The 26,009-nt window shown below is 63.2% G+C and overlaps 1 protein-coding gene and 1 long non-coding RNA gene across 10 annotated transcripts in view; one reads left to right on the top strand and one right to left on the bottom strand.

Moving 5' to 3' along the window:
- The window catches only part of LOC145713931 (uncharacterized), a 3,339-nt gene extending 1,913 nt beyond the window's left edge, over positions 1–1,426 (top strand). Inside the window, exon 3 of the long non-coding RNA XR_014136731.1 lies at positions 555–1,426. This is a non-coding gene — a long non-coding RNA (uncharacterized LOC145713931). The remainder of the gene's footprint in view (positions 1–554) is intronic.
- HCFC1 (host cell factor C1) lies at positions 1,189–26,009 on the bottom strand. Of its 9 annotated transcripts, XM_081792779.1 has the most exons (27): positions 24,756–26,009; positions 18,804–18,952; positions 18,466–18,626; positions 17,650–17,858; positions 16,657–16,741; positions 16,046–16,152; positions 14,714–14,893; positions 14,551–14,609; positions 14,250–14,343; positions 13,809–13,969; positions 13,079–13,276; positions 12,544–12,768; positions 12,291–12,395; positions 11,581–11,800; positions 11,141–11,283; positions 10,855–10,993; positions 10,462–10,682; positions 8,329–9,814; positions 7,881–8,044; positions 6,805–7,381; positions 6,084–6,401; positions 5,850–5,968; positions 5,627–5,764; positions 5,069–5,254; positions 4,102–4,402; positions 3,481–3,544; positions 1,189–3,231 (listed from the first exon to the last, which is right to left on the bottom strand). In XM_081792779.1, the coding sequence occupies exons 1-27, from the start codon at positions 24,946–24,948 to the stop codon at positions 3,192–3,194; spliced, it is 6,042 nt and encodes a 2,013-aa protein (XP_081648905.1). In that variant the 5' UTR covers positions 24,949–26,009; the 3' UTR covers positions 1,189–3,191. The 9 variants fall into 9 exon arrangements, with proteins under 9 accessions (XP_081648905.1, XP_081648897.1, XP_081648898.1 ...); XM_081792771.1 differs by having other exon boundaries at positions 6,084–6,404; positions 14,250–14,609; XM_081792772.1 differs by having other exon boundaries at positions 14,250–14,609.

The raw sequence follows: 26,009 nt of genomic DNA, 5'->3' as shown, positions 1-26,009 counted from the left end.
TGTGCTCAGATGTGAGCCGGCACCAAAGATGCTGTAGTGACACGGCCCCGAGTGCCTCGCCAGCCAAGGGATGGTGGAATGGCGGGTGGAAAGAACCCGGGTGGCTGTCCCCAGTGCAAGCATCCACAGAGCCGTCTGTCGCACGCCTGGCACGTCTGCACGGGCCCTCCCCTTCTGGGGCCAGCCCCACGTGGACCCTTTGCACCAGCTGGTGCGCATCCTCCCACACAGGGGCATTGTTCCCGCTGCTCCAACCTGAGGGACACATGTCTGCCGTCTCCCTGGGTCCCTGCCCCCTGGAGACGCCTGGGCTCCAAACCAGATCAGAGCTGGTGCCGTGGGGAAGACGGAGCCATGGCTCCCGGTGTCAAGATGGACGGGACAGGACCCAACACAAGACACCGTGAACCCGGTGGAGGGAGCACTGGGGGGAGATTACCCTGGGAGGCTTCCCGAGAGAGGTGGCCATGAGCTGGCACCGCGTGGGTACACGCACGCGAGGGGAGAGAGGGAGTGACTAGATGAGAGGGTGACGAGGACGGCCTCTCCCACAGCCCTTGGGTCCCCGGCAAGAGCGACGGGATGCGGCACAGCCCCTCCTGGCTGGTTGGCGGGAAGTACCAACCCCGCCCGTTTAATCCCGGCACACCATCCACCCTGGCAATTGCGCCAGCAGCGGGGCTGCGAGGAGCTACTTCGAGACAGTTCCGTTCCTTCTCTTTCCGGGGCCTGGCCCACGTGCAGGACGGAGCCCGGGCAGGAGAGGATCCGCTCCGGCGGCACCTGCTGGGACTTGGACACGGGAACCACCCCGCAGGCGATACCCGTGCGTCCTGGGGAGCGGACACCGCGGGGGCCCCGAGCTCTCGGCGGAGAGAGCCCGGCTCAGTCCTCCCCAGCCATTCACGGGGGCCCGTGGCCGATGACCCGCTCTCTGGACAGGGAGTCGGGAGCGGCCGCCCAGGGCACCCCTCCCGTGTTCTAAACCCCGACTACCGTGGGACCTTCTGCGGGCAACCAGGCCCTGGCCCAGCTCAGTCCCAAGGGCCAGGGGCCTTGGCAGACCCTTGAAACTTGGGAAGCAGTCTTGGATGGAGAGGCGCCCAGGTGGGGCGGGCGGCCCTGGGGGAGGGTCACACCCCTGGCCTCGAAGTCCCATGAGCCCAGTCACAGTAAAACGGAAGGTGCTTATTTCAAAAAAAGTCTTTTAATTGTTCAAAATAGCACAAAACGACATCGCACTATGGTAATATTGAGTCACAGGGGTTACCCTACAATAGATGAACGGGTGTACTGTTCTCAGAAACAAGAGAAATCCAAGGGCGCTCAGGAGAGGGGACAAGGAAAACGACAGGACCAGGCGAGTGGGCTCCAAGGTGACGGACTAAACGTGACATTTTCCACAGCGAAATCTACTATAATACAACGAACCAGAGGCCCCAGAAGGTGCGGGCCAGCGGCAGGGCCGTGCGCAGGCCGGGCCCCCCACCGCGGCTGCGTCTCCAGGGCGGAGATGGGGAGCGGGGGTCCGGAGAGACTGGCTGCTCGCTCGAACTTGTCCCTCACAGCCTGCTCACGAGCCTGAAAAGCCTGGGTGCGGGGCAGAGAGCCGGACCGCCAGCCACACCGGGCAGAGCCCCGGGCCACCTGGGTTTGGCCCTGGGAGGACAGCCATGGCCCTGCAAATGCATACAACCGCTGGTGCCGATAGCCCGCCTCTTCCCCGGGCTCCCTCCCGGTGACGCCGCACACGTGCCCTCCCGGGCCGCCTCGGAGACCGAGCTCCCCTCCGTCCCCCGACCCCACCGCTCTGGACACCACTCTGCGTGGAGACGGCCGCTGCGGGAAGTGGCGGCCGAGGGCAGCAGACAGCCGAGCCGGTCATGCCAGGGAGGGGGCCCGGGGGGCGGAGGGCAAGGGGGGGCGGGCCAGGACCTGCTCCTCCTCTGGCAACTGTCAAGCTCAGTCCTACAAGTGTGGAGCAATCGCCCGAGGGGAGCGAGCTTCGAGCTTCGCCAGCTCCCTCCTCCTTTGTCCCAGAGGCCTGGGGACGGGCAAAGGGGCAAAGGGGCAGACGGCAGGGGCCAGTGAGAGGAAATCGGGCCAGGCGGCAAACATCACGCCTACAGGGGAGAGTCCACACCTCTCCTGCCTGGGCTGCCCCCAGCTTTTCTTCCAGAGAGATCCCTGCCAAGGCTTAGCCAAAGAGAAAAAAGTAAAAGTTAAAAAAAAAAAAAAAAAAAAAAAAAGAAAAGAAAGAAAAAGATACACGTTCTGTACACAACTAACAACAATGAAAAAGGGACAAAACCCCACACACTAAGGCTAAAATTACAATAAAAATGTTAACTTCATCAATTCCAAGTTAAAAAAAAAAAAATACAACAAATGCAGCAGTTGGTGGTGTGGCCCCTACCCCGACCCAGGGGCCAAAGCCGGGCTCGCTGGGGGCTGCCCTCCGCCCCGCCGGGAGTCAGGAGATTTGCACAGAACACTGTTCAGGCCACCACCAGGGGCCGGTTCTTCCCCCTTCCTTTCGCTTTCTTCTTGCGTTCTAGCTCTCTACCCAGGAAAGAAGAGGGAAGGGGAGAGGGTCGGAGTACGAAGGCCGCTGAGAAATCGCCAGGCTGACGGGGCTGGACAAAGCTCAAGCACGGGCCGCCAGGTGGCGGAGATGCAAAGGTAACAGGTAAAACGGAAGCAGATGGGACATGTGATGCGCGGGCGCCCGCCGGTCTTCTCGGGCCAGGGGAGGGGCCGGGGCTGGCTTCCTTCCGCTTCCTTGCCGCACCCCCTCCGCCCCGGGCCGCCCCCTCCCCCCCCAACCCCCCCCCCCCCCCAGAACCAAGGTGAGAAGCTGCAAGAGGCACGCTCTCCGTTCTGTCTTCTTTGTCCAAAGTCTCTGTGTAGCGCCCGTCGAGGGCCCCGGCGTGGCTGGGGTCGGGGGCTCACTGCCACCGGACGTGCTCGCTGCTCTTCCAGATCTGGGTTCTGCTCCCACCCGCGGCAATGATAAAATGTGCTTTCTTGAGATTATTTTAAAAACAGAAAGGGAGAGAGAATGAGTGGCGGCCAGTGGCTCCTGAGGGTGAAGTTTGAGCGCCGGGTGGGTGGGGTGGGTGGGCCCTGGCAGGTGGCGTTCCTGAAGCAGAGGGGGTGTGGCGAAGAATCCAGGAGCAGGGAGCTGCCTCTCACTGACCATCTGCCTTAGATTTCTTTGGAGCGGATTTCCTTGGAAGAAGAAAAGAAAAGAGGAGAGACACTATCAGCAAGGGTCCCGGCAGTGCTGGGAAACCGCGGGAGGGACTTGAACCTCTGTGGTTGGGGCCTGGTAGGAGTTCATACCCAGTTAGCACTCTCCAATCCTTCTAGGGAAGAGAAGAGCCATACTATCGCCACTGCTCCTTCTTCCCAGTGGTTGAGCCCCCAGCCTTCTAACCCCCAGCCTTAGAAGGTTCCCGAAAGGGGCATCCTGCTTACATTTCCGGAGAGGACATGGGCCGCTTGCTGGCTGGCTTGGCGCCGGAGCTGTCTTTACTGGTTTCTGAAGGGAAAGACGGCACAGTAAGCAGCTCAGCGAGGCGGGCAGGCAGGACGGCTTCAGTCACACGGCAGCACACAGGCCGAGAGGGCAACCGTGGGGACAGTGTGGCCCCTACCCGCACGCTCCGGAGCCCGTCGGCCCGAGTCGGCAGCCGGCCACTCAGCCTGCGTGTGCCACCTCCCGCGGTCGCCCCCCGGGCTCAGGCTCCGAGGCCCTCCCTGTCCTCCCGTCATCAGCCTCAGGGGAACTGGCACAAAACCTGAGAGGGCATCCCGGGGCCTCCGCTCCCCCCCACCCCCCCGCCACCCGGGCTCGGGCCTCACCCTGTGCCTCCTACTTCAAGTTCTCGCCGTCCCTATCTCGCCTCAAACAACCCTGGACAGCATTCCCCGAGCCCACAGAGGAGGCAAGGTGCCCCTCCTGCCGCCCTCTGACTCCTCCCTAGCACCCGAGGCCACCTCCCTTGAGTCTGTAACACAGCTCCAAAGTCCCGCTTGGGGCCAGGTCAGCCCACCCCACCCGGGGCTCGGCCAAGGAGCCTGACGGACGACACCCACCTTGCAGCCACCTGACTTGGGTGGCAGGGCCGTAGCCCTTCTCGTTGCGGGCGGCGATGCGGAAGATGATGGCGGGCTTGGTGGTGTAGTCAATGTGGGCGTTGGAGAGGCTGGACGACTGCACCAAGCAGGAGGGGCTGGGCCCGCAGTACACCCGCATGAAGGCCAGCTGGGCCGGGGCGGAGCTCTTGGGCTCGCCACCGGCCTGTGAGCTCTGGATGGCCAGGTACACCGAGTACTCGATGATCTTGCCGGACGTCACGGACGGCGGCTCCCAGGTGAGGTGAGCACCATCTGGACTCTAGAAGCAAGGGGGCAGAGGTCAAGCCGTGCCGTCTTTGGCCTTTATACCTCGATCTCCGTCCGCCCGCCCGGGGACAGAGGAGTGAGAACACGTCACAGCTTCCAGAACCCGCTGCTCAGACCCCGCCCCTCTTCCTGACACAACGGCCCCGTCTCACGGTAGACACAGCAGACACGAGGAGCTGGGAGGACGTGGCCTCGCCTGCCCCAACCTGGAAGGCGGCCCGGCGTAACGACAAAATAAAACGAGCGGGGACTGAAGACACAGCCTTCGTCCACCTGCTCGGCCACCTAACGTGTGACTTGGCACTTAGCCTCTCGGTGCCTCAGTTTCCTCATCAGGTCCCAGACCTCCGAACGAGCCACAGGGAACGCGGCACGTAACAGACCCACACCGAACACGAGCTGCCGTGTCAGGGAGCAGGAGGACGACGGGGAGCCGGAAGGAATCTGCCCCCGTCACTCCAGCAACCGGTGACAGCCGGGACCAGAAGCTGCGCTCCATGCCCGGCGGACCGTCCACGTCCTGGGGCCCCTGCTGAGTCACCCCCACGTGGCCCAGCACAGAAGGGAGCACCCCGTGTGCGGACTGAGGCTGGGCCCGCCCTGCCGCGGGCAGGTGGGGGACGAGCTGGGGATAGGCCCGCCCCGCGGCGAGACTCACTTTGCTGATTTTAATGGCACAGGGAGCCCCCGGGAAGCCGGGCAGACACGTCTTGAAAGCGGAGATCTCGCTGAAGGGCCCCCGGCCGCAGGCGTTGACCCCAGCGACACGGAACTTGTAGGCCGTGCCCGGCTGCAGCTCCTGTTTCTTCAGCTGGCTGTAGTCGGGGACGGCGCCCGAGTCATCCTAGCACAAGAGGCCGGGAGAGCAGGGAGAGAGGGAAGAGAGGCACGTAAACCCCGCTGCCGAGCCCGCAGTTCTGGGGTGGGGCTCTGGGGCCAGCAGAGCAGCGTCCTATCCCGGGGAAGATGCGGACCCGTGTGGGAGAGGGAGACGGGGAAAGGGCCGGCAGCGGCGGGAGGGGGCCAAGCCTGCGCTCCTCTGCTGCTTCGAGGGGCGCAGGAAAAGCGCGTGGAGAAGGCTCTACGCCTGGCTGTGCTCGGGGCCGGCCCCGAGACAGGCACCCCTGGGAAGCTTCCGAGGTTCCCACGAGCCTGGATACCTGCCTCACGGCCAGGATCCACCCCGCCAAGGGCATCGGCTCCCAGGAAAACTTACGTCGGACGGGATGGCATCATCTGGTGGCAGGAAATAGTGTGTCACCATTACATTGGTACCCTTAATGACGCCCACGTCGAACCACTGGTTCTCCTTCTTCACGGGGGCTTTGCTGGGCGGGGGCGGTAAGTCTGGCTTCTGGAAGAGGAGAAGGAGGGCTCACACCCTCAGCCTCTGGGGCACAAAGGCAGCACCCCCCGAAGCCCCGTCGTACAAGACTCACCACGCCCAGGGACTCGATGCCATTGGCCACTTCAGTCAGGGTCGCCGCGGCCTGTAGTTTGGCGGGGCTGGCTACCACGACCGGCTGGGGGGCCACAAACGTGTTGGACGGAGCCAGGCCTGCGAGGAAAGAAGACGTCAGCGGGCACGGCCCCAGACACCCGGCTGCCACGGCGGGGGGGAGGGGGCTGCCCTCGGGCCACACCACACGCGTCGGCTGGCCGGCCCCGCTTACTCTCAGTGGCCGTGGAGGGCAGCAGGGCCACGGTGCTGGGGACGGCGGCGGCCAGCTCGTTGAGGCAGTTGCTCTCGATGGCCGGGTCGTTGAGGCTGTCGGCAGGCGCCAGGGCCTCGGTGGGCAGGTGGTGGTGCTGCTGGGCCTGTGCCTCCTGCAGCTGCTGCTGCTGCTGCACCAGAGCGGCCAGCTCCTGCTGCGTCAGCACGATGGGGATGGTGGTGGCCTGGCCCTCCTGGCCCTCGGCGGACAGGTGGCCCAGCTCGGCCTGCGTCACGGCCGCCGCCGCCTCAGACGTGTCCATGGGCTCCCCGGTGCCTGCTCCGGGGGGGGCGGGGGGGGAGAGAGACGCTACTCAAGAGGAGCGCCGGCCAGGGCAACCCATCGCCGGCCGCAGGCCTGCAGACCTTGTTTCCGGGCCCTCCCCGGCCCAAGGGACCCTGCCTAACTTTTTGGGTGCCATCCATGCCCAGCCCGGCCGAGCCGCCACGCTGGTCCCCCACCCCGCCGCCGTCACATCTGACTCAGGCTGCCTGCTGTGGACTGAGCCACCTCTCCTCAGGTCGCCCATCACTGCGGCCATCCGGCCAGAGCTGTCAGCAGGGAGGCTCCAGAACCCCGTGTCTTTGCTCCGCTCGAGGGCCCCATCTCCCCGTTGGGTCTCCCATATGGCCTCGACGAAGACAGAGTGGCGAGCTGCCCCCCCCCACCCAACACCTACCCATGACGGCCTGCTGCGCAGCCTGGAGCACCGCCTGGATGGCCAGGGCCTGGGCCTCCTCGGTGGCTGCAGCCTGGGCGGCTGCTTCAGCGGCAGCGGTGACCGCCAGCTCCTCGGGGGTGAGCCCCGTCACCATGAGGGTGGTGGTGCCTGCCTGGGCCTCGGCCATCAGCTCTTGAGGAAGCGACAGCTGGTCTACTTCAGACTGTGTAGGCGGGGGCGGCTGGACCACCACAGTGGCCACCACGGCGGAGCTGGCGGGCTCCTGGCCCGAAGAGGGGTCCCCTGTACCGCTCAGATCCACGGCGGCTTGGAGCTCAGGGGTCTGGGAGGCTGACAGGACCTCGGCGGACTCCCCCATCAGGGGCGTGGAGGCGGGTTGCAGGAGCTGCCGTGGCGGAAGCTGCTGGCGGGGCCCTGGTGAGGCCTGGAGTTCCTCTGGGGGCTGCAGGATGTCAACAGCAGAGAAGGGCATGTCAGAAGTTTCTGTGTTGGCTATGGTCACTGTTATCGTGGCTGGGATGGGGACTTCGGTGGTCAGAGCCCCTGGGGTAGCCTCAGTCATTGATGAGATCTTCTAGAAAGGGAGAGAAGCCCCCGTCAGCGGGGAGGAGGGAGCGGCCAGAAGCAGGCAGCCTTCATCCTTCCCTGTAGGCCTCGACTTTCACTCTCCGTGGGCCAGCAAAACCCCATTCAACGGGGAGGGGCAGCAGGTGACTGAGAGAGAGCGAGTGCAGCAAGAAGAGAGAGACCCTTGGGACCTGCTGGCTGATTTTCACCCATCCTCAGAGAGGCTTCCTGGTTTAGCCAAAGGGGCACCCAGGCTCCCGCCGTGTCCCTCTTACAGGTTACTGCCAAATGACAAGCCGTGGGAAACAGCGAAGGAAACAGAAGCGTCTGTAAGACGCTAGGCCTGGGTGCCCCAGGCAGCCCTTTTATGGTCAGCAAGAGGGCCGAGGCGCGGCAGTGTGCTCGGTGCAAGAGCGACACCTGGTGTCCAACTCGGGAACGGTACAGGCCACGGGTGCCGTGAGCAGCAGAGAGGAGGTACGAGGGGATCCTCCCGGGGCTCTTACCGGTACCGAGGGGCCCGGGACCGGGGTGGACTGTGTCACAGTGGTCACAGCCCGCGTCAGTGTGGAGGACACGGTTGTCGTAACGGCACTGGAGCTGGTGATGTTCACGCTGTCGCCCTGGGTGCTCTCCACGTCTCCCTGGTCACTGGCGGCTGGTGGGGGATCTGCAGAGGAGGGGGGCAAGCAGAGAGAAGGGTGACAAGCACTAGGCCAGTAGGGGCCTGTGGGGGTGGGGAGGCAGGTCAGCAGGAGCCCGAGGGCCTCCAGCTGGCTTTGCCCCCAGGGGACACAGTCACCTGGAGAACTCTACCCTCTGCTGGGAAACCGAGCCCCAAGAAACCTAAGTACCGGCCTGTGGCTAAGGGGACCTCTCGGTTTCCACCTCCCTCAGCCCCCAAGCCCCGGGCTCGGGGAGACGACGAACGCCGGGCTGGCGGCCTTCGCTCACCTTGGTTTGAGCTCATGTTCGAGGTGACGGTGGTGGCCGTGTGCGTGGTGCCCGTCTCGTGCGTCTCACAAGGGGGGTTGGAGCACACCCTCTGCGTCGGGAAAGGAGCCAGCAACGAAGCAGCAGCCTGGGGGGCGATGGAGGGCGGCGCCGCCACCTCCAAGCCGGACTCCACGGGGAGCAAGGCGCCCACGCCGACCGACATGGTGGTACCGGTGGACGTGGTCTGGTGTGTCTCGCAGGGGCGGCCGGCGGGGGGCTGCTGCCCGCCCTCAGGCTGGCCCGCACCCCCGTTGGACGTGGCCGTGGTGGGCGTGTGGGTGGTGCCCGTCTCGTGGGTCTCGCAGGGTGGGTTGGAGCAGACCCGCTGGGCGCTGCCGGCATTCGAGGTAGTGGCGGTGTGGGTGGTGCCCGTGTCGTGGGTCTCGCACGGCGGGTCGGAGCAGACTTGGCTCGCGGTGGCCGAGGGGCACAGCAGCGCCTCCAGGGCCGTCACAGTCACGGCGCCGCTGGCCGAGCTCTCGTACACGGGTGTGGGGGTCCCCCGTGCCTCGCCGGGCTCTCCGGCACCCATGGCGGAGCGGACCGTGGTGGGGGTGTTGGTCGTGTGGGTGTGATGAGCCTCCGGCTGGCGTCCCACGGACGCCAGCTGACTCAAGCCGGCCACGGGGCCGCTGGGTCTGACCTGGCCACTCACGGCGGCCAGCTGCACGAAGGTGGCGCCGCGGCCGCCGGCCTCCACCGCCAGGGCCGGCCCAAGGAGCGGGCCGGCCGAGCACGGGGCCCCGGTGGCCAGCACAGTCATGGCGGTACCGGTCACGCCGGTCTGGCGGGCTTGGCACGAGGCCTTGACGGAGCCCTGGGCTCCCTCCGACACCCCGGCGGCCACGCCGACCCGGACCACGGCAGGAGCGGTGCCGGCCACGCAGGCACGGCGGAGGTCTCGCTGCTGGCCGGCGCCAATGCTCGACACGGCGGTGGTGGCGGTGCTGGTGGTGCCGGTCTCGTGGGTTTCGCACGGCGGGTTGGAGCAGCCGTGCTGCCCGGCCATGTTGGACGTGGCGGTGGTGGCCGTGTGGGTGGTGCCCGTCTCGTGGGTCTCGCACGGCGGGTTGGAGCAGACGCGAACCACGCTGCCGTTCTGCTGCCCCACCGTCGAGGCCACGAGAGAAGCGGCTGCCTCCTGTCTGTCACAGACGAACTGCACTTGGGTGGGCTGCGGCTGCCCCCCGAGGTTAGCCACGACGGTGGTGGTGGCTGTGTTGGTGGTACCCGTCTCGTGGGTCTCGCAGGGCGGGTTGGAGCAGACCAGCGTCACGGTGCCCGGCTGCACCTCACCCTGGCCTGAATCGGCGATGGTGACCGTGGCTGTGGGCTGTTCTGTGGTGGGCGAGGCCAGAATGGACACAGGAAGGTCATGCACGGGCTGGGCCTCGACTCCACTGGGCGCCGTGATGAGCGTCACCTGGGTAGGCTGGGAGACAGGCTGCGGGAGACGCCAGATGGGAAGTCAGCTTGGGAACTTCCCGTCTGCCCGTCCCTCCCGCCATCCTGTAGCGCCACCCGTGCTGCCGGGACCACGTGGGCTCCTAAAGGAACAGCCTCCTTGGTCAATCCAGAACCCGCTTGCCCTCTGACCCCCAGACGCTGGCTTGCTCAGGGACCGGGGAAGAGACACGATCCCCACCTCAAAGGCCACAGGCACTGGGGAGCGGCTGTGGGGTCAGGGAGGGAACCCCGCTAACCCAGCACCACACAAAGGCCAGCAACAGAGGCTTTGCCGCTTCTACGGACTCAGCTGAAGACAGACGAAGGGAAGAAAAGTGCCATGTTGCACGTGAAGGGGATCTGTCGCGTGCTCTAGATCGCGAGTCGAACAGCCCAGTGTTCAACCACTGGAAAGGCCTCGCGTCTGAGGTCTCAATACGACGGACGGTTAGACAGTGACTGAGAATCACGTGGCGCGACAGGGACGCGGGCCCCGGGTGCCACGTGGGGGAGGAAAAGAGGACGTGGCACAGGGCCCCAAGACAAAGCCTGGAAGCCTTGAGCTGGGGCTCAGACATGCCCGCCCGGGGTCACAGACATGTGCCCCCCCACGCCCCTCAGCACCGTGCTCTCCGGCCGCCCTACCTGCATGGTGATGGTGGGGGTGGTGAGCCCGCCGGCCGCTGTCAGTGTGGTCTGCGCAGCCGACACGGTGATGGCGGTGGGGTTGATCACTTGGCTCGAGAGAGTGGCGATGGTGCCCAACGTGGTGATGGGCGTGGCCAGGGAGGCGCTGGTACTGTGGCCCCCAGCTCCGGCAAGGCTGGTGGAGACAGTGCCTGTCACTGTGCCCAGGGTCGTGACGCCTAAGAGCAGGAAGGGGGCGGTAAGGCCGGTGGACACGCCTCCTCCCTTCCGGCAGCTCTCCTCCGGCACACCCCAAGGGAACGGGAGGGGGGGGGAGGGGCTGGGAGAGGGCGCCGGCGCCCCCCGCCAGCCCTCCTGTGGGGAAGCGGGCCCAGCCTACAGGCTACACACCTGTGGTGCCCTTCACAACCAACGTGGTGACTGCTGGCTTGACGGCAGAGACGGTGACGGGGGTGACCAGGCGGACACCCCCCATGGGCACGGTGCGGAGGATGGTGCCCGGCTGTCCGGGGGCCCCCTTTAGCACCACCTGGAATGCCAGAGGAAATCGCCCCTGCGTCACTCTCAGCTTGCCTAGAGCCTGGGCTGCCCCCCTCCCAGGCCCCTCAGGACACGTGTGGCCTGCTGGGGTCCTGGCCTGGACACTGGGGTGAGGGGAGGGCCCGGCACGCCTCACCTGGGTCACTCCTTGCTGCCCGTGGCCAGTGGCGATTTTAGGGACAGCTGTGATGATTTTGGCAGGCGCTCCGGTTCCTGAAGTCATCACCTTGGTGGTGATAATGGTGATGGGGGACTTGATGCCCGGACTGCTGGTCACACCTGGATGGGAGAAGGGCGGCTTGGCCTCTGGGAGCTCCTCTTCTCCGGCGCCCATTCCCTACTTCCCTCGGGCCCTCTTCCAAGCAGTCCCTCCCACTGCCCCTCACTGCAAACAGAGTGCCAGGTACAGCCGCAGCCCCGCCACCTCCCTATGAACGTGCGACAAGAGGCAAGGAGAGAGAGGAGAGAGAAAAAGGAGAACAAAAGCAAAAGCACGCCGCAGCCCAGCCCCCGTCTGCCCATCTGGCGTCCGCCTCCTGGAGCGGCCCCTCGCCAGCGCACCGCGGAGGCCCCTACCTGTGGCGCCGGCCTGCGTGATGATGGCCGACATGGGGATGGTCTTGATGATGGTGGTCGTGCCCGGCTTGGTGGTGCTCGGGGACACGCTGCTGATGCCCAGGATGGTGGGCTTAGTCCCGGCCCCGCTGGCCTGCGTGGTAGTGATGATGGTGGTGGGCTTGCCGTCCGCGGAGGTTACCAGCTTCAGGATGGTCCCGGCCGGCAGGGGCCCTTTGGTCTGCGACAGAAAAACACGTGGAAGCCTACTCAACAACAACGTCGACGACAACGTCTAGATGCAAAGAGTGGCTCAGCCGACTAAGGGTCCGACTCTTGATCTCAGCTCAGGTCTTGACCTCAGGGTTGGGAGTTCAAGCCCGGCACTGGGCTCTGTGCTCGTGTGCTGGGCACAAAGCTTACTTAAATTTCAAAAAAAAAGGCCAAACAAAAAGTACGTCTCGAAAAGGAAAACAGCCGGAGGAGAACAAGGTGAACGGACACCACCGACTACCACGATGCAAACGGTGGCAGAAGGTCTGCTCCGGCTACTCTCTACCGGTGGCCCGAGCGGCTTAGGGGATGTTCTGAAGACTGAGAGCGACCGCACCAAGCAGCAGGACTTTCTGCACCACACGTGCTCGAGGGATCTTCTCCGGGAGGGGACACAACTCCTTCCTGTGGCCCGGAGCCCCCTCATGGGTGTCAGAGTCTGGGTCCCACAAGCTCACCTGGATGATCTGAGTCACCGGGCCCGTAGATGCCTGGCCTGTGACCGCTGAAGTCTGAACCGGTTTGGTCTGAACCACTGACATCACCTTGCCCAGGTTGGAAATCTGAAACAGAAAGGACGGAGCAAGGAGTGATCCGGAAACCAATTACGAGCACGGCTTGGGTCCGGCCTCTCCTGACCCGGGCCCAGGCCCGGGGTAGCGCCACAGGCCGGTCGCGGCCCCATGCAGCAGGGTGGCACCCGTCACTCACCAGAGCACTGCCTCCTGGGACAGAGATTGGGCTCTTCACCAGGGTGATGGTCTTGGTGACTCCACCCACCACCGTGGTCACCACCTGGGCTTGCTGGGCCACTGTCACAGTTCCCGACTTATGCACTGTGATGATGGGGCGGGTGGATGTGTTGGCAGCAGAAGAGACAGACGTCCCCACCTGAGCGGCCGCAGTCTTCAGCATCCGAGTGGCCGGGTTGCTCACCTTGAAGGGGTGGCGACGAGCCATGAGTGGGGCAGGGTGGAGAGGCCCAGCTTCCGCCCAGAGGGGCCCGAAGCAGCTTGCCGGGCTTTGCCTTTCCCGCACGGACGGAGAGCAAGGCCAGCCTCAGGCTGCCATGTCCCGAAAAGTACCCATTCGTTCCAGAGCCCGTGGCAAGCGGCAATTACGGGCCGGTGGCCCCATGGGGGCAGGTCCAAAGCCCGGAGGGAATGACTGCTGTCTTAACACGGCGCTCAGAAGCCCCCGGCCCCGAGGCTCCCCCGGCTCAGAACCCGGCACAAGGAATGCTCACCATGACCGGCGAGGAGGCCACCTTTACAGTAGCCGGGAGGGTGGTGGTGCCTGGCGTCACAGCCACTGTTTTGACGATGGTCGTGCCTGCTGGGACACTCAGCACCGTGGGCGCTGACGAGGGCGGGATCTTCTGGGTGGCGGCAGCTGCAGCTGCCAGCGCGGCCATGCCGCTCATCTGCGGGCTGCTGCCAATCACCTGCGGTGGGCACAGGGGGCGTGAGCCCACACTCGGCACCAGGACCGAGGCTGCCTCGCCCCCTGCTCCAGACGCTTCAGCAGAACCCATCGAGAGGCCCGGCCCTGCCCGGAGAGCCTCCGTCCCGCCCGGCGTCCCTCCCAGCAGCACCTGTCGGCCCCACCTTGGCCCCTGCCGCTGACCGGGTGCAGTGGCCCAGCAACAGGATTTTGCCAGAAGCTCTAGATACTTTCTAAAGACCACAGAATTAGACACAGCTCTCTCCTCCTGGCCCTGGGTCAAACCCCAGGTGCCTAGGTCCTCCCTGCAGGGTTCCAAACAAGGAAGTTCACGTTTAAGATGCCCTTGTCTGAATCAGATTCAGACAGCAGGGAAGTCCTTCCGAGGCATCAACTTATTAACTCGTATTAACTGAGTGAGGACAATTTGCCTCACTGGTACATTCCTGGCCCAGAAAAGCCCAGGCTGAACGGCACTAAGGCTGGGTGCCACCAACCACCAGGAAATCCCACCCCACCCACCAGCTCCTCACCGTGCCCTGGGCACTCTGCGTCGGCACAACCATTCGCACGCCTGCAGGAAGGGAGGTCACGGTGACGGGGGCTTTCCCAGCCTGGCTGGCAGGTCGCATGGTGACCAGCGGGGTTCCTGTCGTAGCCTGAGGACCGGTGACTTTGAGAACAGCGGGGACGCCTGGCGAGGGAAGGAGGTGGCCATCAGCAGAGGCCCGGGCCTCCGTCACACCCGGTGCGAACGCGAACTGCTTCTGGGACCTGCTGGCGCTTCACACCTGGTCCTTCCAGACACCCTCAGCCACTGTCCCCGCGAGCGGGCCCGAGCTTTCTCCCGGCCCCAGCACTCGGCCCCAAGCCAGTGCCACCGACGGCCGGGTGTGCTATCTTCAGCGGCCCTCTCGGGCACACGGCCTCCCGGCAAGTAGCCCCTACCCTCTGAAGTGCGAGGCCCCGCTCACCTTGAGTCCTGGCCGCCGTGGGCACGGAGATTGAGCTGCCGGGTACCGTCGGCAAGACCTGGATGGCGGTGGTGGTCGGGGGCGCGGCAGCAGCCTGGGGCAGGAGCGTGATGCCTACCTGGGTCAGCGGCTGCACGGCAGGTGCGGCTGCTGCCGGGGCGGGGCTCTTGGGAGGGTTGGCGGGCACAGACGGGACCGGATTGGGCGTGGGGGAGGCGGCAGTAGCGGCCGTGGCGGGAATGTCATATTTCTGGAGCTGCAGAAGGTAACTGTCGGCTGTCGCCACGGCCCCCCAGCTCACCTCCAGGGAATTGGTGTTGGCTCGTACCAGCTGTACCCGGGCCGGGGGTGGTGGCTTTTCTGCAAGAGGGCACGGCCGGTGAGAAGGGGTCGCGCCGGGAGGCCCCGCGCTGTGGCTCCGCTGCGCCGCGGCAGGCCCGCAGGCCCCCGTGCAGCCGCCTCACCTGTCTCCAGGTACCACAGGTCCTTGCAGCAGACCTGGTTGTTCCAGGCCTTTCGGTAGCCGTCGCGCCCACTCCAAATGTACAGGCGGGTGTTGATGGCTACGGCACAGTGGCCGGCTCGGGCCCGGGGAATATTGTCCTCCAGCGTGTCCATCAGGATGGTCTCCCAGGCCATGGTATCTGGGGACGGTGGGGTTGGAGGTCAGTGAGGACGGCAAGCGAACCCACAACCCCCAGTGGCCCTCTGGCCTTTCGCTGTCAGGGATGGGGAATCCAAACCAGGAAGTCATTAAAGAGTACTAAATTAAAAACAAACAAATGAACGAACGAAAGATAACTCGGTATGGCAAAAAGACCGTAAAAGATATAATTATAAACCACAAACTGGGAAAACTATTTGAAACGCACAGCCAGAGGTCTCACTTCTCGCACATCAAACAACACAAGAGCCTAGGTAGAAAAGAGACGGGCAAAGAGGAACGCAAGTTACGGAAAAGGCGACAGGAGGATCTAGGGGAAAATACATACCCTCGCTCAAAATAAGCGAAACGCAAACTTAAACCATAAGGTGCCTGGCAATTTGATTCCCGTGCCTGTGGTAGCCGGGGTTCAAGGTGAGCCAGGGGTGCTGGGGGGCCGGCCCGTGGGGAGAGTCAATCACCTATTGAACTTGGCAAAGAGCTGTTTGACGGTCGCCACGCCGGCACTGCCGGGGGCATCTACGCGGGCACAGCCTCTGTGCAGGATGGCTTGGTGACATCCTTCGACAGTGATCCTACCTCTAGGCTTTTACCCTTCAAATACACTTGCACGGAGGTGAGGACAGTGCAAGGATACTCACGGAGTAGCGTCTGTGCAAGTTTCAACACCTCGATAGCAATTCAAAAGAATGAGGCCGCTCGCCGTGCGGGGATGGGACGGGACGGTCTCCGAGACAGAGTAAAGCGAAAAGCCAGGCGTGGCGCGGCGCCGAGAGCAGGCTGCCGTCGTGTTTGTTTATAAAGGAACCTACAGACGACGCTTGGACATGTAGAAAAGTCCCTGCAGTGGGGAGGAGAAGCCACCAGCGCGGCTGCCTCTGCAGGATAGGAGGCGGGAGGGAGGCTGCGCACGGTTAAGCGTCCGTGCTTTCGACGGCGGGCCACGTGTAGGAAAAGAGCCTACTCAAAAATGAAAGCAGGGAGCGCCCTCAGAGTGCTCGCACCAGTGGCTGCCTCTCGTGGACTTGAGGGGCACGGGCCTTAGAAGCACACCCCACACAGCTCTCGGGACCGAGGAGGGCCAGCCTCCCGCAGCCCTCCACAGGCTACTCCGAGCCCGAGGAGGCCATACCCAGGTTGAGACAAGCCAGTGTGTTGGTACACTTCCACTCCTTCTCGTGTGTGGCCACTTTGACGTCATCCATGACGAGAGGCACCCAGCCACCAAACACGTACATTCTGGGACGAAGGAGGGAAGAGTAGGAGAGGGTTGTAGAGGAGGTGCCGAGCTAGAGGCCACCTCTTCCATCCAGAAAGTTCTAAACACGCTTGGTCCTCCAGCTCTCCCCGGGAGAGGCCCCCAGGACGCATGAAAGCTCTCGATGCCACCCTGTCCTTCTCGGTGGCTCAGCCCTCACAAGACCTGCGTCACCTCCACCACGTGGAGCCGTTACTCGAGCTCATCTAAAGCTCACCTCAGTCCCCATCATTCTCATATTCGCTTTGGGACCTTGGCACTGACAAAGACACCCGGCTGCTCGTGGAGAGTATCTAGGACAGTCTGTGCCCCTCTACCCCGAGTCTGTCTCGGTCTCCCAGGGCCGTAATGTAAAGACAGGGCTGCGGAAGGCCAGCCCAGCCGGAAAGGGGCCTTGGCAGGCCTTAGGAATTGCAGGAACAAAACCGAGAGCCCTGTGGGGGTGGGGGCGGGCCGGGAAGACAAGAGCCGTGGCCGCTACTCACTTGTTTCCTATGGTCGTGGCTGAGTGAAGACTCCGGGGAAGAGGCGCCACCCCACTGAGACTGGGCTTGTTCCACGTCAGAGTCTCTGTGCAGAGCAAGGGAGGGAGGCAGGGTCACCTACGCCATGCCAGACACGGGCCCTCCGACCCAGAGGACGCTGCCCAGAAGCAGGGAAGGCTCTGGAAGGTGGGTGCCTGCGCGCACCGTAAGAATTCCGGGCCTGCGCTCCCTCCAGCCCGCGACAGGCCCTCTGGCCGGCAGGTGCCAGCACTTCCCAAGCCGCGTTCACCATCCTGGCGGCTGCGCCCCTCCCACGCTTCCTGAGCACCTGCTAGGAGGCAGCTGCGTCCCTCGGGGCTGGGGCGCGTCCCCCACAGGCGCTGCACTCCACGCCCCCCCCTCTGCTAGCGCACCGGCCCCCACCCCACCGTCCACAGGCCAGGCGCCAGGAATCTCACTCGCGATCACCGGTTTCCTCTGAGTGCCGGCGCTGACCTACCGGACAGGTGCCGCCGGCCAGCTTCTCCCTCAGCCTGCCTTCAGGTCGAACACCCAAGCTGCCTCCTACCACTCCTCACACCCACCCTGCTTACCGGCCCAAGGAGCCCCTCGAGGTCTTATGGTCTCTCAACATCCCACCTGACCGTGACACACCAGGGCATGCCACTCCTGTTAAGAGTCCACCACGGATGAACGCTACCTCATCTAGATAATTCCATCCTAGAAAGATCTTCGCTTCTCTCCCCTTATCCTCCTATAGGACGGCAGACCAACTCAGCCAACCGAGCCTCGCTCTTTCTTAAGAGCAGTGCCACAAGCTCGGGGCAAAGGTGACTGACGCACACAGGGGCCCCCCGCCCCAGAGGATGAGGGGCAGAGCAGTACACTCGCTCCCTGGGCCGTCAGCCCCGTCTCACCACCCTACGCCGGTGGCCCAGCCCAGTCTGCTAACTTTGCTCCGAGGCTCCCGGAACAGCCGTAGCCATGTCTTACCGATATCCAAGGTCCAAAGGTCCCCCAGCCTGCAGCCGCTCATCCCTCCATAGATCACCAGCTTGGACTTCTTGTTGTCTTTCTCAGTATAGACCACAGCAGTGTGGGACTCCCGGGGTGGAGGCAGAACGCCGTAAGTGATGGGGATGTCCCAGGCCACCACTCCGGAGCCCGGCCGCAATTCCAGGATGTATAAGTCATTCAGGTACCTGCAGAAGAAAGGTCAGTTCTGGCAAGCGCTGACTCCACGCACCAGAGGCCTCGGCAGCTTCTAGGGGTGAACGGCAGACTCCCTGGGAGACAGAGGGGGCCAAATCTACGTTGAACTCCAAGTTCCTCTACCCTCAGCCCGGAGGAGGGGCTGCCAGAAGCTCCCAAGGATAAGTGTGAGTCCGAGGGGAGCGGCAGGCTGCCTCGCACACAAAGCCAGGCACTGTACGTGGGCCCCCGGGGGAAGAGGGGTGCTGGCTTGGGACTACCTTCAGACTTCACGAAGGCACTCAGCCACCAGCCTTGGAAAATACCACCACTAAGTCTGCAGGTAGCAAGGGCTAGGAAGGAGAGCGCCAGCCCCAAGGTGGCCTGAGGAGCAGAGACCGGCCCAAGGCAAGGTGGGTTGCTGACCCCTGGGCCCAGCCCTCCTGCCATGCCACCTCCTCTTGGTTAGAGACCTCGGAGCCAGAAACTCCTTCGAGGGCATCTAGCGTCATCCTCTCACATCACAGAAGGAAGGAACCCCGCACGGTGCCATTGGCTGGCATGTGGCGAAGCGCACCCACCCTCGTGGGCTTGCACGCGGAGAGGACGAGGCCTCACCTCGGAATGTTGTTCTTGGGGTCCTCGCTATCGTTGGCCAGACCCCCAAACAGGTAGCACTTGTTGCCCACGAGGGAGAAGCTGTGCCCGAGCCGAGGACACGGAGGGGGTCCATTTTTGGGCGTCTTTGCTTTGAGTCTCTTCCATTCCCACCGGCTTGCCTGCAAAATCAAGACTCAGGGATTTAATCAGGAACGAGCCGGCCACCATCGGGGCCTGGGCCATTTATTGTGGAGGGAGGACCCGGTAGGGGTGAGGGAGGCACGGGACCATGGGAGGCCTCCTGGGCAGCCTCCCCACCCCCACCCCCACACGGGGAGCACGCTGGGGGCCGTTACCTGGAGCTCATAGAGGTCATTGCTGTATTTCCCATACTCCACCATCCCACCAAACACCAGCAGGCGAGTGCCGTCACACACGAAGCCATACGCGGCACACCCAGGGGGGATGTCCCCTCTCACGGCTGGGATGAACCACTGGTTAGTCGCTGGGGAACGAAAGGAAGAGGAAGAAGTCAGAATACCTTGGGGACTCCTAAGAACCAGAGCCCCCACTCCTCCCACTCCCCAAATCCAGCAGCCCACGAAACATGGCCTGACAAAGGAGGAGCCAAGGCAGCGCCTCCTTGTCCCAGGGTGTGGGGCCTTCTCATTTCAGTACCCAGTCCCAGCACCCTATCCGAGCCATCTTTTAAGTCCCTTGCCTCAGAAGCCACCTTGCGACAGCCTGCAACCACCTGGCTTCTCATCAAGGTCGTCTTAATAAGCGGGAAGTCGCTAATTCATTAGCTTCTGGGAACGTGGGCTCTGACTTCCTTCCCCAACTGCTCAGTGGATCATTGGAAAGAAAGGCCTAACACCCAAGACACCCTCTCGGTGGCCCCATGCACCTCTTCCTGGGGGCACGGGGGCCACACCTCCAAGTGGTTCACAGAGTGACCATGACCAGCCAGTGCCCTCCCTCCCTGCAGGTGCCGGTGGCAGGAGGCGAGCAGGTGAGGGTGGCCAGTCAAGGAAGTCCAGTCTGCTGGCTGAGGAGAGCCAGGGAGGGGGGCAAGACTCCATCTCGGCTGGCGTTTCCTAGGTGATGTTCCACACCACCCCTCCCCTCATGCCACACCCACACCAATCTAGAACATTCTTGAAATCCAGAAGCGGTGGCAGTAGCATCAGCTTCTGAGGCAGCCTCCACAGCCTCTGCTGGCTGCAAAAGCATCCCCCGAAATCCATCCCCTGTAACCGGGGCTGGGGTGGGGAGACCACCAGAACCATCCAGCACCCCGCTCCTTCCCTCACTTAAGGCTTGTGTCCTATGTTCAGCTCCCCAGACGCTTGCCAAGCCAGGGCCTCCCAGAAGAGTCACGGGGTACACATCCTCCTCTTCTGAGGGGTCCTTCTCATTACACATTATTTAAAGGACTCTCCCTAAACGGCACGCCACACTCTCCAAAAACCTCAAACCGGGCGCCAGATGCAAATCTGATTCGGTGCCCCTAAACCGGTATTGGTCAAACGTCAGTGACTTGAGACGGAGGCACCGGAGCGTGAAAGGGGCAGCCCTGGAGTCCAAATGAGGGTCAGGATAGTCCCACGGGGAGGGCCTTGGGGGGTCCCGGCCGCTCGACTGCTTCTCAGCCTCTGCACAGGCACGTACTTGGTTATGCATACATCCTTCCTGCGTACTAGGTAACAAGTCCTTTGTTGTCACCCGGGGGCCTCATGTGCACATTGGCCCAAAGGCCTGTCCTCATCTAAAAGCACACCCATAACCCCCAGGACAGTTACAGCCTTTCCTGAGGTGAAAGCGTTCCTGTCACTCCCCACTCCCCACCTCTCCAGCTTTGCTGTGGAACAGGCTGTTGACCCCCTCCCCCCTTCAATGGTTCGGTGGGGTCACTGGGACTCCAGCACGTCCAGCACCACTGTCCCCCTCTGCCGTCGTCCTGGTGCAGGTGCGAGGCTGCACTGCCTGCTGCACACGCGTGCGCCCAGACCCCAGGTCCCGGCTCCCTCCCTGTCATTCCTGGGGCAAAAACAAACCAAGAAAAGCAGCAGCTTTCTGTGCCGAGGCAAACCACCCATGCACAAATTGGAAGTTTCATCCAACTTACCGGGATAAAAAGCTGAAAGAAACCTGGGAGACTGCCTAGGCCGAGCTCCCTCAATTGATAAAGGAACAGAACCCAAGAGAGGAGGTGACTTACCTGAGGTTATAGAGCAAAACAGACAGACGCAGGCAAGAACCTTGTCACCAGCTTAAAAGCGACCGCTAGGTGCCCACCAACGGCCCCATGTACAGGGAGGAATCGGCTATCCTCGCTCACCTGAGCGCCCTCTGGGCTGCTGCACGCAGCTACGGGGCCACCATGGGGCCAGCGGTCAGGCCTGGGACAAAGCTACACGGCAAACAGGACCGACCCGCCGCTTTCCTATCCCGCTTTCATCGCTGATGCGGCCGGCCAGGCTGGAAGTGACCTGTGACACCCCTCATTTCAGAGGCGCTGGTCTTGTTCTAGAACACAGGGCAGGGGCCCTACACCGCCATCAAGAGCGGTCCGTCGGGCACTTGGTGGCATGAAGCCACAGCCCCAGTGCTGCCCTCCAGATGGCACCGCCGCCTCAAACACACCGGCTGCTCTCAGCTGCCCCTCAATCACGTTATCTGTAGTTCATCCAGCGGGGAGTCTCGTAACCCCGCCTCCGGTCCCTTGTTCTCCATTCACTCCAGCCGGTCAATGCTCGCAGCTGGGGGCGTGGTCTGAGGAGAGGAGGCCACCTGCACACAGGACCCTCCGTGGGCTGGTCAGAAACCCGACTCCACCTTGTCTCTCCTCAGCAAGCCTGACACCCGCAGTTTCCGTGTTTCACCAGCCGCTCCCACCCCTTTCCACACTTGCCAAACCCACCTGTAGTTGCTCCCGTCAACCTCTATGCACCCTCCCCTAGAGACCCACACCCTCACAGTTGGCACAGTTGGGTAGACCGACCGACCGGTAGCCCTTCTGTTTGCTCGGTCATAACACGGCGCTTCCTGTGTGGCAGACACAACACCAAGTGCGGGGAGGCACAGAGTAGACCGCTCCCATCCTCAAGCTTCCAATGTAGTAGGAAGGCTGCCACGCCCTCCCCCCCCCCCTTGATGGGAAAAGCAGCCCGGGGCGGGGGGAGTCTGCACCAAGGTCAAGTCTGGGGAGCACAGAACAGGGCAATTTGGCAGGGGGGCTTCTCAGAAAAGGTGACTTTGGAGCCAGGCCTTGAAGGGTGAACAGGATTTCCTGACAAATGAAACTAACAGGGCCAATCAGGAAGTGACTGCAAAAGCCAAGTGAGAAGAGGGGAGGTCTCATAACGGAGGGGGAACGGATCTGAGACAAGCTCAACTTAGTGACCAATGAGCTACAGGGACAGAGGAGCAGCGAGGTGTTTCCAAGGGGGTGGCCTGTGCCTGTTAACTTAAGAAGAGAGCCCAACTATGTCCAGGAAGAGCTGGACTCCAGGCACTCCCGCGTGACCCTACCACCGGCTGGCAGGGTGACCCTAGACCTGTCACTTCCCCTCTCAGACCCCAATTTCCTCATGTGCAAAAACAAGGAAGCTCCGCTAGATGCTTTGCAATGCTCCTTCCAGCTGTTAACAGTCAATGGACATTAAAGAACCACGGACGCAGACCAGCCTTGGGCAGCTGATGTGGTGACTGGCCACAGTCTCCCCTTGGTACCAGGTCCTCCATAATCTGCTTTGCTACCCTGAAATACAACTCCCCAAGGCCAAGGACAGTAGCTACCCTAAGAACTCCCAAAGGCCAATCAAGTATCCCACAGCCGCCGTGGTAACCGCCGCTGAAGAGGAAGGACACACTTTCTCACACACACCTGCTGGCCCCCAGCTCGTCACCCCCAGACCACCGAGCTAACCAAGACGGCAAAGTGCTCACAAGCGCCCCAAACGCGCCCACCGAGCTCAACAAGGAATGGGTCTCCCGTCCCGCAGAAGGAAGAGGGCGAGAGAAGAGGGAAGAGGCGCGAGGATCTGCCCTGCCCTGACTTAAACCGAAACGCCGGCAAGCGGAAAGGCAGCCAGGCAGCCGTGCCGCCACTGGCGGCAGGAGGGCAACACCAAGCCCCATCTGTCCCGAGGGGAGCCCAAGAACCCTGCAGCTACCAGAAGCGCGGACACACAGCGAAAGCCGGCCAAGTTCCTGCGCCCTTCAGATAATGGGCAACACTTGGTGAGGACCCGGGAGTTGGGTCTGCTGGTGACTCTCCTGAGAAATCGCCTAAGGAGTTGATAAGGGCAGTTTCCAAATTGCTAACTGGAGGAATCCGGGGCTGCGGCCCTTCGGAAGGCGGACTACCCTCTACTACACGACCCACACTTGCAGATGGGGAATGAATTAATGCCAAAGTGGCCCGATTCATTTTCATAAACTAATGAATATGCAGAAGCCCCTGGAAGCAGTGGACTTCAGAGCTGATGGTAATTAGGCCCCTGTCCTACTTTCTAAAATTGTATTTCCCTGTTAAGGAGCCTGCTCCGGGCCTTGTGAGAATAAAGACAGTCCAAGGAGTTTAGAAGGTTCTGCTCAGGGCGACGGCCTCTCTAAAAACAGCCCTGCCCCTCAGCCTCACCTTCCCCGGCTGACTGCGGCCACCGCAGCTGTCTACGCCGGCAGGGAGCACCGCCAACCAGCCCGGCCTCGCTGGAGGCAACAGGTGCCGAGAGCCGGAATGCAAAGGGTCGCCAGCGACCCACCAGCCTTTGAAAGTCAACTCGGTAGGGGCAGCCAGCTACAAGGTGCGGAGAAAATTGCACTCTGCCTCCAGGGAGGGGGAGGGGAGCACCCAGCCCTCACTGCTCTAACCACTTTCTCCCTTGGGCGCCAACTCCCAACCCCAGAGCACCCTCACAGGTGGGAGGTGGGGCCCAGACTCAAGGAGCTGGTATTGCCAGAGTCCTGGGAGAGAACAGACCTGGAGAAATGGAGTCTGCTAGATGTGATGCCTGGGGGCAGAGCTGGAAAACAGCTCCCAGCCACCGACCCCAACGCGTCCCCCCCCCCAACCCCCCACAGAGGGGAACTTCCTGAAAGACCACTGACAGGCGTGTGGGTGTGCAGGGCGCGCTGTGAGACTGCTCTCCCCCCTCCGGGGGGGGGGGGCGTCTTAGGCTCTCTCCCGCTCTCCCCCCCAGAACACAGCGCACACAGGCCCGCTGGCCTCAGGGAGAGTGCCCAGCCCCTCCTTCTGAGCAAGGCGAGGCGCCATGAGCCAACGTCCCTTCCACAGGCAACGGCTCCGTGTGCAAACCAGGCCAAGGGGCCGCCACGGGCAAGAGGCTGCAGGAGGCTGCGGCCCAGTCCGAGACCTGGCAAGGACGCCAGGCAAGGGGCACGCACCGCAGCTTTGTGTGTCCCGAGGAATCCCGTTCCTCCCGATTAACAGCGCCCTGGGATTGGGGGAGGTATGGACGGGGGCACGGCAACCTCGGCCTCACAGAAAGAGGAGAGGTAAGGGTCCACCTAGCCCACCATGGGGTCACTGGAATTCACCTCCTACACCGGAGGGCCCCCGATCCAAAAAAGAAGCAATTTGGAGCAAACACCGCAGAACTAAATGGCAAAAGGGGGAGCAGCAGCAACGCCGCCCTATCTGTGGGTGCACAAACCCTGAGACGGTCACCCAGCGGGGCACACAACCCCCCAGGTCGGAATCAGGGGCTCAACTCTGCCCCTAATCCGTCATCTAGAAGCTGTCATTTCTCCCGAAAAAGCATCAAAGAGGAAGAAGAGCTGAGCAGGCGCAGAAGGAGGGAAGAAGGGGGTGGGACTTTGCCTGCGCCAAAGGGACGCATCCGCCAGCCCGCCCGCCCGGCGGGGTAACGGTGTCTGTCTCGAGTCAACGCCGGCGACGCCCCCGCCCCCTCACCAACCGGACTGGATTGCTGTCGGATAATGAAAAGCACCCCTCAAACGCGGGGGGGGGGGGCGGGCAGAGGAAGAACGGGGAGAGAGCAGGATAAGGCACAGAAGCCGGGCCGACCAAAGGGTCTCGGAAGAGAGAGAGCAGATCTGTGCGGAGGGAGAGGGAGGAACGGGAGGGAGAGGGAGGAACGGGAGGGAGAGGAGGCAGGAGGGAAGGGGAAGAGAAAGGAGGGGAGGGAGGGCGGAGAGGAGGGAGGGGAGGAGGGAAAGAGGGGGAGGAGGGGAGGGAGGGAAGACGAGGGAGAGGGAGGAGATGGAGGGAGGGAGGGAGGGAGGGAAAGATCCCAGGACCCAGCGGGCTTTGCACTCACCCGTGTTGTACACGTGCAGTTCGTCCACTATCCCCTCGTTGCCGCCGCCAAACACCACGATGAGTTCCTTGATGGCCACGGCTCGGTGGCCGTGGCGGGGCCGGGGCACTGGACCCGACCAGCCCACCACTCGCTTCCAGCGGGGCTGCAGGAGCACCGCTGGAGAGTTGGCGGGCGACACGGCCGAAGCCATAGTTACGGGGAAGGCCGCGGTGGGGGAAAAGTCACCAAGCGGGAAGGGAGCCCCCCCAATTCCTCTCACACACACCCCCTTTCGTCTAAGGTAGCTCTCACGGAGAAGCGGTTCCTCACACAGCGGTGGACGGTTCCATGGAGGCCGCCATCTTAACTACCCTCCTTCCCTTCGGCTCTTCCCCTTCTTCTAGCTCACCCCGTCTCTTCAAGAGCCTCCCGAAACTTTCGAGCGCCTAGCCCCGAGAAGCCGGAGGCCGCCGAGTCCCGCCGCCCTGACAACTCGCTCGGGCGTTCCCGCTTACAAGCTCGGGCGGGAGGCCCTGGGAGCCGCCATCTTGAGCCGTCCCTCTCTCCTCCCTTCCTCAGTCGTAGCCCTCCCCCGCCGGAAATGGCGGAGCCCCGGCCCGGTTCCCACACCCCCCAAGTCCCCTGCACTGGCCGGCTTCCGGGGCGGGTGGAAAGGAGCCACAAGCGCCGCGGTTGTCCCAGCCCCGCCGGCGCTCACACCACAATTGTGGGAGCCGCCATCTTGAGACCGTCCCGCTTCCCCGCCCAGCGCTTAGTGCAGCCGCCGCTCCCGAAACAGCCTCGACACTCGTAAAGGACAAAGGCGCGCCGGAGGCCAGTGGAACGAACTCGAATTCTCGGGGGCTGGTCGGAGACTCGCGCCGTACAGCTTGTGAGGTCTCGAACCTCTCCCCTGAGTCCGCTTCTGCTGCTCAGGCTGCGCCTGCCGCCCTGGGAGCCGCCATCTTGAGACTAACTCCCCCTTCCCCCCTATTCTCTTCCTCCTGGGTCAGTTCTTCCACTGCAAACCAAACGCAAGGCAGCGTCCGATCCTCGCTTCCCTCTTTATGACTCCTTCCCACAGGAGCCGCTCCAAAGAGCCAGAGTTAGGCCCCGGAGTGGCAACTGTACGGCAGGAGGAGCGGTAACGGCAGGGCGCTCATGCCTCCTCCCTGGGAGCCGCCATCTTGTGTGAAGAAGTAACAACTAAACATGGCGGCAACGGCGGTCGGGCGAGGGGGCGGAGTCGGACTACGTCACTGTTTCCCCCCC

This window comes from Panthera onca, chromosome X (genome assembly GCF_046562875.1).
Source record: "Panthera onca isolate mPanOnc1 chromosome X, mPanOnc1 haplotype 2, whole genome shotgun sequence".
Taxonomy (NCBI): domain Eukaryota; kingdom Metazoa; phylum Chordata; class Mammalia; order Carnivora; family Felidae; genus Panthera; species Panthera onca.
Note: the sequence above shows the minus strand (reverse complement) of the source record. Positions and strands in the feature narration are given on the sequence as shown.